Raw genomic sequence first — 16,777 nt, 5'->3', positions numbered from 1 at the left:
TGAAAGCTTCCTTGAATTCAGGGGGGAAGGGGTTCCCATGGACTGGAGGTGTGCATATTGTTTGTTGTTGTTGTTTTTGGTTTTAAGGAGCATTAGCAAATAAAGCCATATTGCTCCAGGGATATGCGGTGGTCATTCCCTGACCTTTCCACCTCCTCCATATTTGGTGGGCACGGGCTCGAACCCTGGTCTAATCAAGAAGCGTGTGCTACGCGGTGTGCATATGTGTCCCCAATTCACAAAGGGGGATCAAAGGGTGACACAGGTAATTACAGACCTGTTAGTCTAACTTCTGTTCCAGGGAAAATAATGGAGTCACTGGTTAAGGAAGCAATGCAGGATCATCTGTACAAGACTGCAGTTATTGCTGTACAAGGATGTAAAGAATAATTTTGATATTATATACTTGGATTTTAGGAAAGCTTTTGATACTGTGGCACACGGAAGACTACTATACAAATTGGAGCAGTATGGCATTAAGGACAAGTTGCTACAATGGATAAAAGGATGTTTGAGTGGGAGAAGACAGAGAGTAGTTATCAATGGACTAATGTTAATAGTGGAGTCCCCCCCAAGGTTCAGTGTTGGGCTCATTGTTGTTTTCGGTATTTATCAATGATACTGATGAAGGCATATCAGGTTTAACGCCTAAGTTTGCAGGTGATAAGAAGGTTGGCAGGGTTGTTAATGACAGTAATGATAGTAGTGAGTAGAACAAAGGGTTGGTGTTAACAAGAAAGGCTTAAGCTCTGCAAATTGCAACTTCTGGAGACTAGGCACCTGTTGAGGTGATCTAACTGAGTTGAATAAGCCCTTGAATGGATTGAGCGAGCTCAATGCTAATGGGATTCTTCCTATTGCAGATTATTCACCTGAGGGGGCATAAATTCAAATTGAGGAAAGACAATTGTAGAATAGATATGCGGAAATTTGCCTTTAGCCAGCGTGTGGTTGATAGGTGGAACAAACTTCCTCTGTTGTAGTGGAGGTCAGGAACTTAAATAAGTTCAAGGCAGAACTAGACAAACATTTGGAGTGAATGGATGGGTGGAATGGGAAGGGGTTTTATTTTATTTTATTTTTGGTTGATGCTATACAAGCTTGCTTTCTTGCATCATATGCCTCTACTAATGCTAATAACTATATGCTTCTAGTGGGACATACAGCAGCCTGAAAAGCAAAGTGTTGGAAATTTCAAAGGAGGTTAGGCAAGCTAAGGCAGATTGTGAGAAGTCTCTAGCAAAGAATGTACAGAAAAATAGAACACACTTCTATGCTTATATTAACAGTATATGAAAGGAGTTGAATCACATTGGGTTAACTTGATGTCAATGGGTTAACTGCTGATGACCCTGCTCAGGTTGTGAACAAATTGAATGGATATTTTGTATCTACATTCACACATGAGGAATTCTTTAGGGAAGGTGATACCAGAAGTTTATCAAACTCTAATGAGGAGCTAAATGGCTTTCATAAATAAATAAATAAATAAATTTCATAAATTTCAAAAATAAATTCAAAGTCCTGGTTAAAGTCAACAAATGAAAAGCAAGGATATTGGAATCATGGTACCACTCAGGCACAAGAGATGAGGACTTTGAATAGGCCAGTATAATTTAGTATATAGGAAGGAAATTTTTCCTTTTTTTTTATAATTTTTGTGTGGAGGAGGGTTTGAGCTAAACTATGGCAACTCTATGTGTTTGTGAGGGTACTGTACCCAGCAAAGCCAATCAGAGAAATGGTGAATATGCTTATGTGGTGTAGTGTAGGTTTATGTTATTTGTGTTCAGTGATTAGCCTCTCATCCAGCATGGTGCACAGTGTACACCCTACTGGTTACTCTCTTTGCTCCATGGAGGTGGGCCATCTACTATCACCATACTAATTTCAATAATAAATGTATAGTTCCCAATCTCCCATGGAGACAATGTTTGCCAAAAAAAAGCTAAGTTCTGGAAAGAAATTCAATCACATGATGCTACCTCAGTTGGGACAGGCAGGACAGGAGGGTAATGCACTTGGTTAAGAAGCACATAGTCTCTAAGGCAACACACACAGATGATATGAGTGGCCAGTGCAATATTGCTTCCCCTACATAAAAAAAAATTGGATTTTCTTTTTTGCACTAGGTATTACTTTTCTTCTGAACATCACCCACTCTGTACAAATTTCAAATCTGCCCTACCATGGAGTTTTGTCCCCAAATCTGGGGTGTTAATCCCTAAACCCTTCTCAAGCTTCTAGACTCAATTCAAAAAAAGGAGAGTAAGGTTAATTAATGATCTACCTCTTACAAAGTCTCTCTGCTCCCTGTCTCGCAGATGTTCAGTTTATGCTATTGCCCATCTTTGGAGTATTTGGGCCCTAGGCAAAATATTTTCCGAGAGCCCCTACACTCTACTTTATTAATAAAAAAAAATTAACACTATAATCCAAAATTAGGATTACAGTCAATATAAAAATGTAAAACAAATAAATTTGCATATATCTCAAAGGAAATATATGCTAATCTAAACATATTGGCAGCACACACCTTTTGACTAGAAACTACAACATTGCAATTTGTAAGTATATTTTATTTGCAAATTTATAAGGAACATGATGTTCATGCTTGTTGTTACGCTACTGGATATTATTGATTTTGGCTGCATACAGGGACATTTAGATAGATATAACATTCTGAAGGACACACAACATGGCTTTGTTAAGGGTATATCATGCTTAACTTAGTAGGCTACTCTGACACAGTTACTCATGAGCTGGATTTACAGAATAATTTCAACATAGTTTATTTAGATTTTAGCAAAGCATTTGACTGGGTCCCTCATGAGAGGTTACTGTATAAGCTTGAACAAGTTGGGATTACTGGTAAGATTCTACGATGGATTGCCTGGTGGCTCCAGGCAAAGGCAGAGGGTTGTCATTAATGGATGTTCTTCAGATTGGAGCAACATTAGGGAGTGGGATCCATCAAGGATCAGTTCTTGGACCACTGTTGTTTCTCATTTTCATAAATGACATTGATGAAGGGATAGAAGACTTGATGTTCAAATTTGCAGATGATGTAAAGATTGGCAGAGTCATTAATGACCTGTGCCAAGCAACACTCCTTCAGGATGACCTGAACAGACTTCAAAGATGGTCAGAGAAGTTTTGTTTGTTTGTTATTTGGTTTTTATAAGCATTAGAAACTAAAGCCATATTGCTCAGTGGATATTTTTTTTATTTTTTTTTATGAAAACCCCAAACACGAAAGGTATCAAAACCTATAGTACTTAGTACCGTGCATGGGTTGGAGGAGAAGTATGGGGGGAGGAGGATGCCGGAAACTTTGCTCTAGGGACTAAACATGGGTTTCACCACTTCAAGCCTCCAATAAGCAAAGTTGTGGTATTTCACCGGTTGATGAAAGTCATCTACCACCTACATGTGGTGGTTGGTCATACCCTGACCTTTCCGCATCCTCTGTATTTGGTGGTCACGGGTTCGAACTCTGGTCTAATCAAGAAACGTGTGCTATGCACTGCTGCTCCTGCCCACCTGACTACGGAGGCACCCAGGTCAGATAAGTGGCAGCTATGTTTTTTTTTTTTTTTTTTTTCGATCACTCATCGGTGAAGACAGGATATTAGAGCTGGAAAAGGAATTAGAAAATGTGAATTGGAATATCATCGGTTTGGCTGAAACAAGAAGAAGAAATTAATCACTTATAAGTTTATCAAGTGGAAATCTGCTGTACACCAATGGAAACAGTGAAAGGAGTGAAGGTGGAGTTGGGTTTCTGGTCCATAAAGATTTTAAAAACAACATTTTGGAATTCAAAAGTACATCACCAAGGGTGTCAAGACTAATACTCAAGATTTCTAAGAGGTACAAGCTAAAGATTATAATGATTTATGCACCAACGTCGAGCCATGATGATGAAGAGATTGAAGAAATGTACACTGAAATTGAGAGTCTTCTAGATGAGCAGAAAACCCACTACACTATTATTATGGGGGACTTCAATGCTAAGGTTGGAAAAAGGCAAAACAGTGCAGAAAGAGGAACTATAGGAAATTTTGGTATTGGTGAAAGAAATAAAAGAGGTGAAAGACTTGTGGAATTTGCAGAATCTCAAGGACTGTCAGTAATGAACACTTTTTTCAAGAAAAGGGGGAACAGAAAGTGGACATGGAAGAGTCCAAATGGATTAACTACTAATGAAATTGACTTCATCCTCACTAACAGAAGATATATTGTGAATGATGTTACCGTCCTGAATAAGGTAAATGTTGGAAGTGATCACAGAATGGTAAGATGTACACTTGATATAGATGTAGGAAAGGAAATCAAAAAACTGACTCAAGTAAATAATACAAAGGTCTTTGAAATAACAGAGGAGGAGAAAAAGCAGTATGTACTGGAACTTAAGAACAAGTTTGAGCTTCTGCAAACTGCTCAGGACAAAGATATCGACGAGGAATATTACAACTTTCTGAAAGTGATAAAGCCCAAGAAACCTATAGGGAAACAGAAATCCAAAGAAGAAAAAATTAGTCAAGAAACACTTGTCATGATGAACCAAAGACGACAAATGAAGAGCAAGAAAAACACTGACAGGGAGAAAATTGAGTATACTGAATTATGCAAAGCCATTAGAAAGAGACTCAGAGAGGACATAAGATGATTTAACACAAGAAAAGTAGAACAAGCATTAAGGGAAAACAAAGGATTTAAATCAGCAGTCATGAGCAGTAATACAGAAAGACAAATGATACTGAAACTGAAGAATAGCGATGGTGTACCTATAAACAGCAGAGAAGGCATAATTCAAATAGCAGAAGACTACTATAGAGAATTATACAAGGAGCGAGGGAATGACACCAGCAGTGGGGAACATGGATTGCAAAGTAGCAACACATACGACATACCCGATATTCTTCCTGATGAGGTAGAACATGCATTGAAGAAAATGAAGAATCGGAAAGCCCCGGGGGAAGATGAAGTTACTGTAGAGTTGTTAAAATTGGGAGGAAGAGACATAACACAAAAATTGGCAAGGCTCTTCACAAAGTGCATTAGAAAAGGTGTGATGCCTAAGCAGTGGAATAATGCAATCATAGTTTTGCTGCATAAGAAAGGAGATAAATCAGAAATTGGAAATTATAGACCAATTAGCTTGTTATCCCATATCTACAAGTTGTTCACAAGGGTCATTACTAACAGATTAGAAAGAATACTTGATGAGAATCAACCGAAAGAGCAAGCTGGCTTTAGGACAGGATTCTCAACTATGGATCACCTTCACGTAATGTCACAGCTAATGGAGAAAGCAAATGAATATAAAATACCATTATGCCTGGCATTTGTGGATTATGAAAAGGCATTTGACTCCATACAGCATAAGGCAATGTTTCGGGCACTGGAAAGACAAGGCATAGATACTCCATATATTATGATTTTGAAGAAAATATATGAGAGTGCTACATCCTTTATTAGACTAGACAAAGACAGTAGCAAATTTAAAATTGAGAAAGGAGTTCGACAAGGAGACACAATATCTCCGAAGCTGTTTACTGCTGCCCTTGAGGAAGCTTTCAGAAGATTTAGACTGGTCGCAGAAAGGAGTCAATGTGAACGGAGAGTACCTAAACCATTTACGATTTGCAGATGACATTGTGGTCATAAGCCACGATCCCAAAGAATTAGAGGAAAATCTTAATCAGTTATGCACAGTTAGTAAGGATTTTGGACTAAAGATGAATATGGCTAAAACAAAAGTAATGATGAACAAGTATGCCACGGAAAGGGAAATAATGATTGAAGGAGCAGTAATTGAAAAGGTCGAGTCATATACTTATCTGGGACAAGTTATTAGCTGTAATAATGATAAATGGCTGGAAGTCAAGAGAAGAATAAATTTTGGATGGATAGCATTCAGGAAATATAGTCACATACTGAAGAGCAATATCCCAGTTTGTCTGAAACGTAAAATAATGAACCAATGTATACTCCCCACCATGACTTATGGAAGTGAAACTTGGGCACTCACCAAAAGAATAGAAGAGAAGCTAAGAACTACACAGCGAAGAATGGAACGAATTATATTGGGAATCAGACTGTTAGATAAGAAGAGAAACACATGGATTAGGCAGCAAACTCAAGTAAAGGACATTCTTATCAAAACTAAAGAACTAAAATGGTCTTGGGCAGGACACATAGCTCGAAGACATGATGACAGATGGACTAAGAAAATAACAGAATGGTACCCAAGAGGAGCTAGAAGAAAACCTGGAAGACAAAGGCGGAGATGGATAGATGAAATTCATGAGTTTCTGAGTAGTAAATGGATGGCCAGTGCTCAAAACAGAAGGAACTGGAAAGTTGCTGGAGAGGCCTTTATCCTGCAGTGGATTGAAAATGGCTGATGATGATGTTTTTTTTAATGCCGCTAAATGCAAGGTTTTACACTTGGGGAATAGCACACACAAATAAACCTACAGATAAATTATATACTCGGTGGAGTTGAATTAAAAACAGTGGAGGAGGGAAGGGATCTGGGAGTTAAAATACAGGCAGCCAGGAAAGCCCATGGTGTCCTATCGATGATTTATTGGATGTTATCCTGTAGAGATAGGGAGGTCATAATCCCATTCTAGAAGGAAATTGTAAGATCACATTTGGAATACTGTGTTCAAGTATGGACACCTCATCTGAAAAAAGACATCGAGCTTCTTGAAAGGGTCCAAAGATAGGTAACTAGAATCGTGAGATCAGCAAAAGGATGAGCATACAAGGAAAGACTCCAATTATGTGGGCTACAGAGCTTGGCAACCAGGCCTGAGTGATCTTATTGAGGTTTATACGGCCCTGAGAGAGATTAGTAAAAATGAATGAAGGTGGAATTTTCACTGTTATAAAGAATTCCAGAACTAGAGGGGCCATAAATTCAAATTACAGGGGTTGAGCTTTAGATTAGATTGTGGAAGTTTTCTTTTATCTAGCAAGTCACTGATTGCTGGAACAAGTTGCCCTTGCAGGTAGTTGAGGCTGACAGTGAATAAATTCAAAGGTCAACTGGATAGTCACCTGCATGAGGAGGGAAAGTATATAATTTGTATTTACTTATCTACTTGGTTGTTTTTTCTGTTTTTTTTTTTTTTGCCAGTGCAGCAAAAGCCTGTGACTTGCTTGCATTATATAGTAAATACTTTATCCTTTTTACTTTTGTTTTCTGGAACAACCTTCCTTCTTTCCCAAAAATTATAATCAATAGAAATTCAAGTAAAAAAAAAAAAAAAAAAAAAAATCTTCTTGATAAAGAACAGTAGGCAAAGTCCAAAGGGTTAAGCTTTTTTGCCAGTTAATGACAAAACTGGAAATAACATTAGGGATAGGGGGATAATCCAGACCAGAAAAGTATTTAGTGTTCCCCAGGAGTAATGAACAGAATGGTATTTTGTTAGTGCACAACAAAACAGAGTAAATACAGACTGGCATTTATTTTTCTAAACACTGCATACTGATGGGTTTCTTACTCCATCCTTGTAGTTCTGACCATTGATTTTTTTGGTTATTATGATAAAAGTCTGAGATTTGCCAACTAAACAGAGTAAATAGACTTGAATAAATCAACTGAAAAAGTGTATCTCTATTGACCAGCTCAGATTTTGAAAGTGACATGTTAATTGTAAAGAAATAATATAAAGCTCATCTGCATAACAGTCAGTCTGTATAATAATATAAAGTGCTAAAGTATAAAGAACAATGAAGGAATTTCAGAAGTGAAGAACTCAAAAAATACCAGTTGAGACAGTAAGTCTCCTTTCCTAGCTTAAAGTTATCACAAGCTGAAATAGTAAATTTAGTGAAAGAATACAATGAAGTCTGAGAAGTTGTGTATTGTACACTGAAAGAAAGAAAGAATGTAAATAACTGGGAACAGAGATTTTGATTTTTGACTGTTTTATATTTCTCAATACTTAAGACAATTTTTGAAAATTCTTGGGAATTTCTTAGATTCCAGAAATTTACCAGGTTTCCAAATAATGTGAAGTAGTTTTTTTAATGGTTCTTATTTATCAAAATTTTGGTTAAATAAACTTTAGGAACATAGATGAGTTAGGCTTATTTTTCCCTCTGGAATAAAAAGAATGGAGAAAGTGACAATATTTGAAAAACACTCATGGTGTTATCAACTAAAGATTAACAATTCAAACTAACACTTTTATACCACAAAGGAGATTTTACAGCAAACTGTAATAAGATAATGCTAGTGAGATATTACAGCTAGCTGCTATCATGGCATGCTGTAATAAACAGCATGAATAAAGAAAAGATGTGCTTCCTATCTTGAATGCTTCCTATCTAGCTTTCAGTTTCATTCTTTTTATTCTTTATTTTCTGGTTTTTCAAATCTCTCTCTCTCTCTCATATTTCCTTTGTTCAAGATGTTTATTATGGCATGCCATGCTAGCAGTTAGCTGCAGCACCTCACTAGCATTATCTCATTGCAGTTTGCAGCAAAATAACCAACATGGTAGTGTTTGATTAAATTGTTATTCTTGGAAAAAAGTGACATTATTTGATTGTAATTTCAGTCAAAGACTTCTTTAAGAATGTAACATAATTTTTATTTTATGTATATATTATCAAAAAGGCACAATAAAAAAATAAAATTAATATATTATATCTGATGATTTTTCATTCGGAACTATTTCATTCGGAATTATTAGGAACAAAATAATAATAATGATAATAAGTTAATAATACAATAGAAATAATATAACAATGCAAACAAATATTTAAATAATATTATTTTTTTATAACAGAGAGAGAGAGAGAGAGAGAGAGAGAGAGAGAGAGTGAGTCTCTTTTTCAAGTTTCAGTTCTCCATTTGTTGGTAAAGGAAAGTATTATCATACCCAATCTCAATAATGAGCTTTTATAGTTCTTTGATTATTACTTGTGTGTTTTAAATCTACATCTCCCTCTCTCTTTTTTTTTTAACTATTTGATGGCATACCACCAGTTTTTGATTTCCATTTTGGGCACTGTAAACAAATATAAGTTGGAAGTTGAAATATTTTCCATTACAGTAATGAATAACAGCAAACAAATAAATAAAGGAAAATAGAGAATATATCATGCACCCTGAATACACATTTCCAACGAGTGTCCAAAGGCAAAGAAGTTAAAAGGTGCTATCCTGTTTAATTATTGAAATGAAAAACAGACAAAAGTCATGAAAAACTCTGCTATTTAACAAGCTGAAAGTTGGACATTTGAACTGGTGTGCTGTTGGTTCAAATGTTCAATTTGTAATTGTTGGAAATATACTACAGGCTTGCATCAGATAAAATCTTTACTGTATGCCTCCAACTAGTCTTGTAAACAATTATAAGAATACAAAATCTTCAGCTGTTTATGCACTTTCACACATATACATCATTTGACTACTTGCAGAATAAAGTGTCGACTAAGTTTTTTTGACACTGACAGGTGCGAGGGTTACTTTGATTCAGTTAACAGCTCTATTCCCTTGATATTCAATTTGTCAGACAATAATGTGTTTCTAGATGTTTCACTCCTAAATCCATAGCAAACTGTTCCATCTGATAATCTAGCATTTCATCTCTTATGCCATCTGTGACCCGCTATTCTATCAAGGTTTTTACATGGTTCACACATGCTTCCCATTTTTTTCTATAACACATTCTAATGCTTCCTCCCATATTGCCTTTATGGAGTTCTTCGAGAAAGCAGAACTGTATAAACAACATAGCATTATGTCCATCAGCCCAAATCAAGTTGAATCGATTCAAGTCACAGTGGTAAGTCAGGAGCCATATCTCTATGTCCATGATCTGCCACTAATTTGTCAATTACATAAATTTTTTTTTTTGGGGCTTTGAATGACTCACAAGTTGATGTAATTCTGCTTTTAACATATTGAGCTCAAATTTCACAATGTTTTCAGAAGCTAGTTTTTAATTTTAGTCTCACTTCAATTCTTTGTCAGAGATATTTTGATAAGCACTGAATGATATGCAGCATTATCCAGCATAATGAAATTTAGGACAAGTTTAAGTAATAGATGATTTTCAAATCTTCTTCAGAAATTTTTAACATTATCTCATCATCACAGTCTCCCTTGATACGTTGAAAATGAAAATGAGGAAGATTCTAGGTATAAATCTACCCTTTTTTCCTGCATGACAAATAATAAAATGATTCTCTTTCAATGTAAGGACTTTAATTCCCAAAGCCATATCATTAATGAAATCCAGCAACCTTTAGGGCATAACATTTAGGTAATATTTAGCACAACATAACATTAACATGAAATCCTGCAACCTTTAGGGCATAATCACAGGTGGTCAAGATCCATGTTTTGCCTTGATATGCAATAGCCTTTAGGATGGGAAGTGATTCACTTTTGTTTCAGCCCCTGGAGAACTGAAATGTTTGGATGGGAAAACCAGATACTGTTATCAAATGAAGTTTGGCAACAATTGTGTAAAAAGAGCAAAAGTGCTCTTTGGCATAAATTCAGAAAAGAGGAAAAATGAAAACAAATTTGTCTATATTCCCAAAAATATGCACTGCTGTGTTGCAGTGCAGTTCAGGGTTCGTCAACAGTGCTCACATGTAATCTGCATGCAAACCCACCAGTGCTAATCACAGTTGGATTATTTAAGTTTTGTATACAATTCACTCATTGTCCTGATAAGAAGCTTTCTGGCTTCCAGATTTCAGCATAAATAAAGAAATGTTAGTTATGCAAAAATCAAATATAAATTTTTTATTATAAATATTATTAATAATTTAATATTGAATTTTGAAGAAGGAGAAGCAATGCATTTGCCATTACTTTTGTTTTTTCTCCCACACCACCTTTCTCTCTGTCATCTGTGGTGGTTGTTATTTGGTTTTTAGGAGCATTAGCAACTAAGGCCATATTGCTCTGGGGATATGCGGTGGTCATTCCCTGACCTTTCCGCATCCTCCGTATTTGGTGGTCACGGGCTCGAACCCCGGTCTAATCAAGAAGCGTGTGCTACGCACTGCCGCTCCTGCCCACCTGGCTACGGAGGCACCGTGTAATTTGTGGTCTCTCATTAACTAGCAAGCATAGCCCTTTGGGCTATGGTTACTGAACTTTACAGGGATTATATGTGATTTGGTCTGTGGAGAAATCCAGTAACACAAACTCATCCCTTGGAACCCACTGCTGGTTTTTGGACATTGTTTACTTCTCCAATACAGCCTCTATCTCATGGTTATTCTTAGCTACTGCCAACCTTTGACTTTCTGAAAACAGAAGATTTCATAATTTTTATCAGAAAATTGCAGAAGGAAAACAGAAGATTTTTTTTTTAAATACATACTTTGGAATTGAAATTAATTTCACTAACAACATATACCTTTTATATTAAGATACAGCCAGAGGATTGCTAACCAGTACAGCATGCACCTCCAAATAATTTGTTTCAAGGAAGATACTCTTACAGACTTTGTCCTCTTCGGAAATGTTGAGTCGAAGTTTTGTTTATAACAAAAGGACTGCTGTCTACACTTGGCTGTCAAGAGCATTTTCAAAGTTTCACCAGAAAGAAAAGATATGAACCAAGCTCTTCTTTTTTTACTTGACTGAATATCCTCTCACACTCAGTACTGCTGTGGAGAATTGTTAAAATTCCAAGCACGATAGTACTCACACGAGCCTTTCTCATCACTTCTAAACTGTTCTTTAAACAGACTTGTCAGAGGCTGCCACTTTCTACCAAGTTAAACATTTTCTCAATCTGTCTTTCCTCTTTGCATTTGTTTCTCTAGAAAGAAGTGCATAGAGGATATTTACTGCTATCTACAGGAGTAAATATCCACCAAATAGTCTGCTTTTAAACAGTTTAAAAGCAAGCCAAGCTCATCTAAACAGCAGGGCAGGATATAAAATGCAAATTACATATAACTGAACTTTCATACATACACCTTATACAAATCATAGTTTTACTGTGCTGTCTATCACTATTTCATTTCTTGCTCTTTCATGCATTAATCTCTCCTCAATACTAAAACAAACCACATTCATCACCTTCAAGCAGTAATTACATATTTCTTCAGCCTTAAAGTCTGAAAAGATACGATATACAAATGAACATAGCAGTTTATGGGATTTGTAGCCACCACATATATGCACTTGTTCGTATGCAAAACATTAATTTAATAGTTGCAAAACTCTTTTTTATGTTTAATTTTGTATTTTAATAGTTTTAATTAATTAAACAGAGATTATATATTTTCATACTGAACAATACTTACTCGAATTACTGCTTGCAAAGTGCCAAAAGCACAGTGACGAACACTTGACTGAAGAGCTCTCAATCTGGCAGCCTGACCTGACTCTGTGTCTGAAAATTCTGAATCTGAGCTGCTGAATTTCTTCCACATATGTATATCATTGCCATATTGAGAAGAAGAATATGAACAAACTTTCCACCGCTGGGGTGAAATATATCCAGAATCTGACATATTTCCTGCTGATGAAATATGATTATTATAATAAGAGCACATCAAACTCTGTAATCAGTGCTAAATAAAAATACAAGTAGTTCTCGACTTTACGAGGTAATTCATTCCTAGCGTGCGCTCGTAAAGCGGGAATTAAATTCCATAGACATAATGTTAAAAATATGGGTTACGTTCTCAACAATGAAATTAGTTAGCTAATTTAGTTTATGTTTAAACAATGATTGATTTATCCAAAGAAATAAAAATGTAGCCTGTAAAATCAAGCAAATTATAATAATAGAGGAATTATTTACGACTTACAAATGTTAAAGAATGTTTATTCTTCATCATCATCGACTAAATGCACACTCGTTGATCACTCATTATTGGCTCGGCACTCGTTGGTTTGTTGCACAAGGAGTCATCTTCAGAAATGTCAAGAGACATTTGTTTCCAAGATAATCTTCTCTTTTCTTTATAAATTTCAATAGATGCATAAGCATTTTTTAACGGAACGCACAAATTGCAACTAACATGATTTGTGTGGAGTAATGAGTTTACAAAGCTTAAAAAAAAAAAAGGAATGAAGAGAAGATTCTGAAAATTTATTTGATTTTATAAGATTGAAGATTTCAGTAAAAGGAAAACACATTTCACTATAATAACATAAAAAATCCACACAATTCCAGCTATCGGTATTTTCACAAATGCAATAACATCGAGTTTACTACTCGTTTATAATTGCTTGCAGAGCAGAAAAGCTCAATAAACCGGAAAGTGCAAATTGTTTTTATTGTTTTAGGGTCGCGACTTCCAGAAATGTGCTTTATAAAAATATCACAAAGCCGTTCAAAATTGGTTCTTATAACAGAACATATGATAGGGATGAGAGTATGGTGCATTTTAGTGATTTGAATTGGTAACTAATACAATTTGCACTATAAAAACGATCTTTTAGAGAGTTATATAACGAAAATTTCAACTTCCGAGATTGTGGAATGAATTACCAAAAAACAATGTGTTATTGGGTTCACATTATGATATTTTCGCGATAAGACGGTAACGGATTAAAATTGTAAAGCATGTGCGTAGCTATACGATACACTGTATCGTATAGCTACGCACGTGGTTTGGAATGCAGTATTTATGAATGTTTAACATTCATTTTTTGCAATTAATGTTCATATTTTCGATTTTGTTGATACTTGATACTTGGGGAAAAAAAACTCGTAAACCCAGGAACTCGTAAAGCGAGAGCTGCCTGTATATCTATACACAATTTTAGAGAAGCAAACCTGTTACCTAGTTTTAACTACGTGAATTTTTAATGAACTAAATCACATACATAATTAATAGTATACCATCAAAATATATAAAAAAATTAGTCTTTTAATATATTTTTAAAAATTTGGGTCTTTCTAGAAACAATAATATCATTTCATAATATTACAAATACTGGTGTGTGTAGGCATCATAGTTCCCTCTAATTTATTTTTCCTCAGTGCTCAGAATGAATATCACTTTTCATGCTTAATGCGCAGCTGGTTACCATACAAAAATAATTAATGATTATAATCATTAATAATAACAATTATGCATGATTTTTAAATGCAAATTGGTAAATAAACAATTTAATAACAGATAATTATAACTATTAGATAAATATATTTTAGAAATATAAAGCTAGCTTTATTGAAAACTATTCTTTGCAGTTTTAACAAATTTTGTAAACTACAGAGAAACTACATTCTGAAAATAATCCTTGTACACCTTCCATATATCCTTTACTGACAGTAAGACAATGTGATCTCTTATAAGTGAGGGTTAGGACGTATAATTTTTCCCAAAAAATAATTGTTGGTATTGTGGTTTTCTTCCAAGTTTTCCCTCACACTTGGTTCCTGACAGATATAAAGAATAATTTGTATTCCAGTAACAGAATATGCAAACCATTCACGAGAAGAAATCCCTGGCAGGCTGGGACCCAGGTACAACAATGTTTGACTGCATTCCAGAGTTTAGTAGGCACTTAAAAATTTAATGTGTGGCACTCCCAAAACCACTGCATGGCCATGCAGCTGCACAATTTAGAGGGAACCTTGTTACACGTATTATTGTATCATAGAAGTAAGTGGTATTAGGGATTTTTTTTTTTTTAAATGGAACCAGAGAACATTTTGTAAAGAGCGATATGCTCAATGAGTCAGGATATTTAAGAGTATAATGGAGCTCTACATTCACTGCATAGTTAGTTCTTTCTTCTCTTCCTTCTTACAGTGCACTATTGCCTCACTGTAAAGAACTATGGGTCAAGCTCTGTAATAAAGTCGTGGCCAGACAATAGGTTTAATGCTGACATTATATTAATCCACCAATTTAGGAAGGAAACTAAATGTGGAGAGAAATGTTATAGTCAAGTAACATGGATTGTAGACTGAGGAAAGAGATGGATTAACATATATTAATGTGTTACTGTTGTTATACTCAAAACATTATAAAAATTAGTCACTTTGCAGAAATTCCTCCATGGATTCACATCCACCCAATCTGATCTACCTTGAAAATATCCATACTAACACATTTCTACAAAGAGATTATGCATTTAAGTTTGTCACTTCACTAAAGCTGCATATCATGATGAAACTTATCACTGTCTCAAAATCTAACATAAATGTACTTTTTTCACCAATTACTGCAGGACAAGTATCCTCAAAATAATATGTATTTAAAAATGCTAATATAACTGTGCAGTGTTTACATCTTAGTGAAATTATTATGCATAACAAATTATTATTATTATTATTATCAGTAGTAGTAGTAGTGGCATACTATGGAAAAAAGCAAGCTTATAAAGCAACAGTAAAAAAAACAAAAAAAACCTCCCACATACCTGTCCATCTCCTCCAATAATTTGTCTAGTTCTTCAATGAATTTATTAAAACTGCCCACTTCCACAACAACAGATGGAAGTTTGTTCCAAAAATCAACCACCCACTGGCTGAAAGAAAACTTCTACACATCATTATCCTGCAACCATCCTTCCTCAATTTGAATTTATGTCCCCTCATGTGTGTGTAGTCTGACCAAGAGGAAGAATGCCATCAGTAATGAGCTTGCTCAATCCATTCAAAGCCTAAAACATTTGTCAGATCACCTCGAGGGCACCTAGTCTTCAGACACTGCAATTTGCATAACTGAACCTATCTTGGTAAGACCACCTTTTGATTCTCTCCACTAATCTCATTGCCCTTTTCTGCACCCATTCTAACAGATAATATAACTGTACAGTGTTTCTTTCCTAAAATGAGGTCTCCAGGCCTGTGTGCAGTACTCAAGATGTGGAAATGCTATGTGGAAATTCCATGCCAAAAAAGTTCCCATATATCATAGACAAACCCCTGTTTTGGCAGCCTGTCCACATTGTTCAGAGAACTTCATATCTGACTGCACAATTACCCCCAGGTCTTTTTCATTTTCAACTACGCCGAGTGTATACCACACAGTTGCTATGTTAATCTGGGATAACTGCTACTCACGTGCAATAACTTCCATTTGTCAACGTTAAACTTCAACTGCCATTTCCAAGCCCACTGACCCAATTTTTCTAGATTTCATTGCAGTAGTTCATCCTGATTACTGTCATTAACCACCCTGCCAACCTTTGTATCAGCTGCAAACTCAGACATTAAGCCTGATAAACCTTCATCAATATCATTAATAAATATAGAAAACAGCAATGAGCCCAGTGCTGAACCCTTGGGGACTCCACTAATAACATTAGTCCATGAAGAGCAGTGTCCATTAATAACCACTCTCTATCTTCTCCCACTCATTGTGGCATTAAGAGCAAGTTACTGCTATGGATAAAAGGAGTAACTTGCTCTTAATGCCACAATGCTCCAATTTATACAGCAGCCTGTTATGTGTAATAGTATCAAGAGCCTTTCTGTAATCTAAATATATGATGTCAGAATTATTTTTTGCATCCTTTCCTTTGTTACTGCATCATAATATCCATTCGTTTTGGTCAGACAAGATTTCCCCTTAATAAATCCATCTAGTAGTACCTATATTCATATTAGAGACACAATGCTGGTATCCATGAATTTGCTTAAGTTGCTAATATCTTTTTAAATTGTACAGCATCATTTGAACAGGAGAATCCACTATGCATTTAAAAATCAGGGAGACTGCTAGGACAGCTGTTTTGAAGTATACTGGCTTCTCATCAGCTGGTGGATGATGGTCTCCATTAGTGAATGTTTGCCAACCTGTGAAT

At 35.5% G+C, this 16,777-nt stretch overlaps 1 protein-coding gene across 1 annotated transcript in view; it reads right to left on the bottom strand.

The window, feature by feature from the left end:
* Nucleotides 1-16,777, bottom strand: part of LOC150074936 (HEAT repeat-containing protein 6) — a 314,697-nt gene that overhangs the window by 180,982 nt on the left and 116,938 nt on the right. The window contains exon 9 of the mRNA XM_090389386.1: nt 12,310-12,527. Within this exon, the coding sequence (XP_090245512.1) occupies nt 12,310-12,527 (218 nt within the window). The remainder of the gene's footprint in view (nt 1-12,309; nt 12,528-16,777) is intronic.

Source organism: Mastigoproctus giganteus, unplaced genomic scaffold (genome assembly GCF_048544385.1).
Source record: "Mastigoproctus giganteus isolate SK-2022 unplaced genomic scaffold, ASM4854438v1 scaffold_15, whole genome shotgun sequence".
Lineage (NCBI taxonomy): Eukaryota > Metazoa > Arthropoda > Arachnida > Uropygi > Thelyphonidae > Mastigoproctus > Mastigoproctus giganteus.
This window is presented reverse-complemented; position numbering and strand designations above follow the sequence as displayed.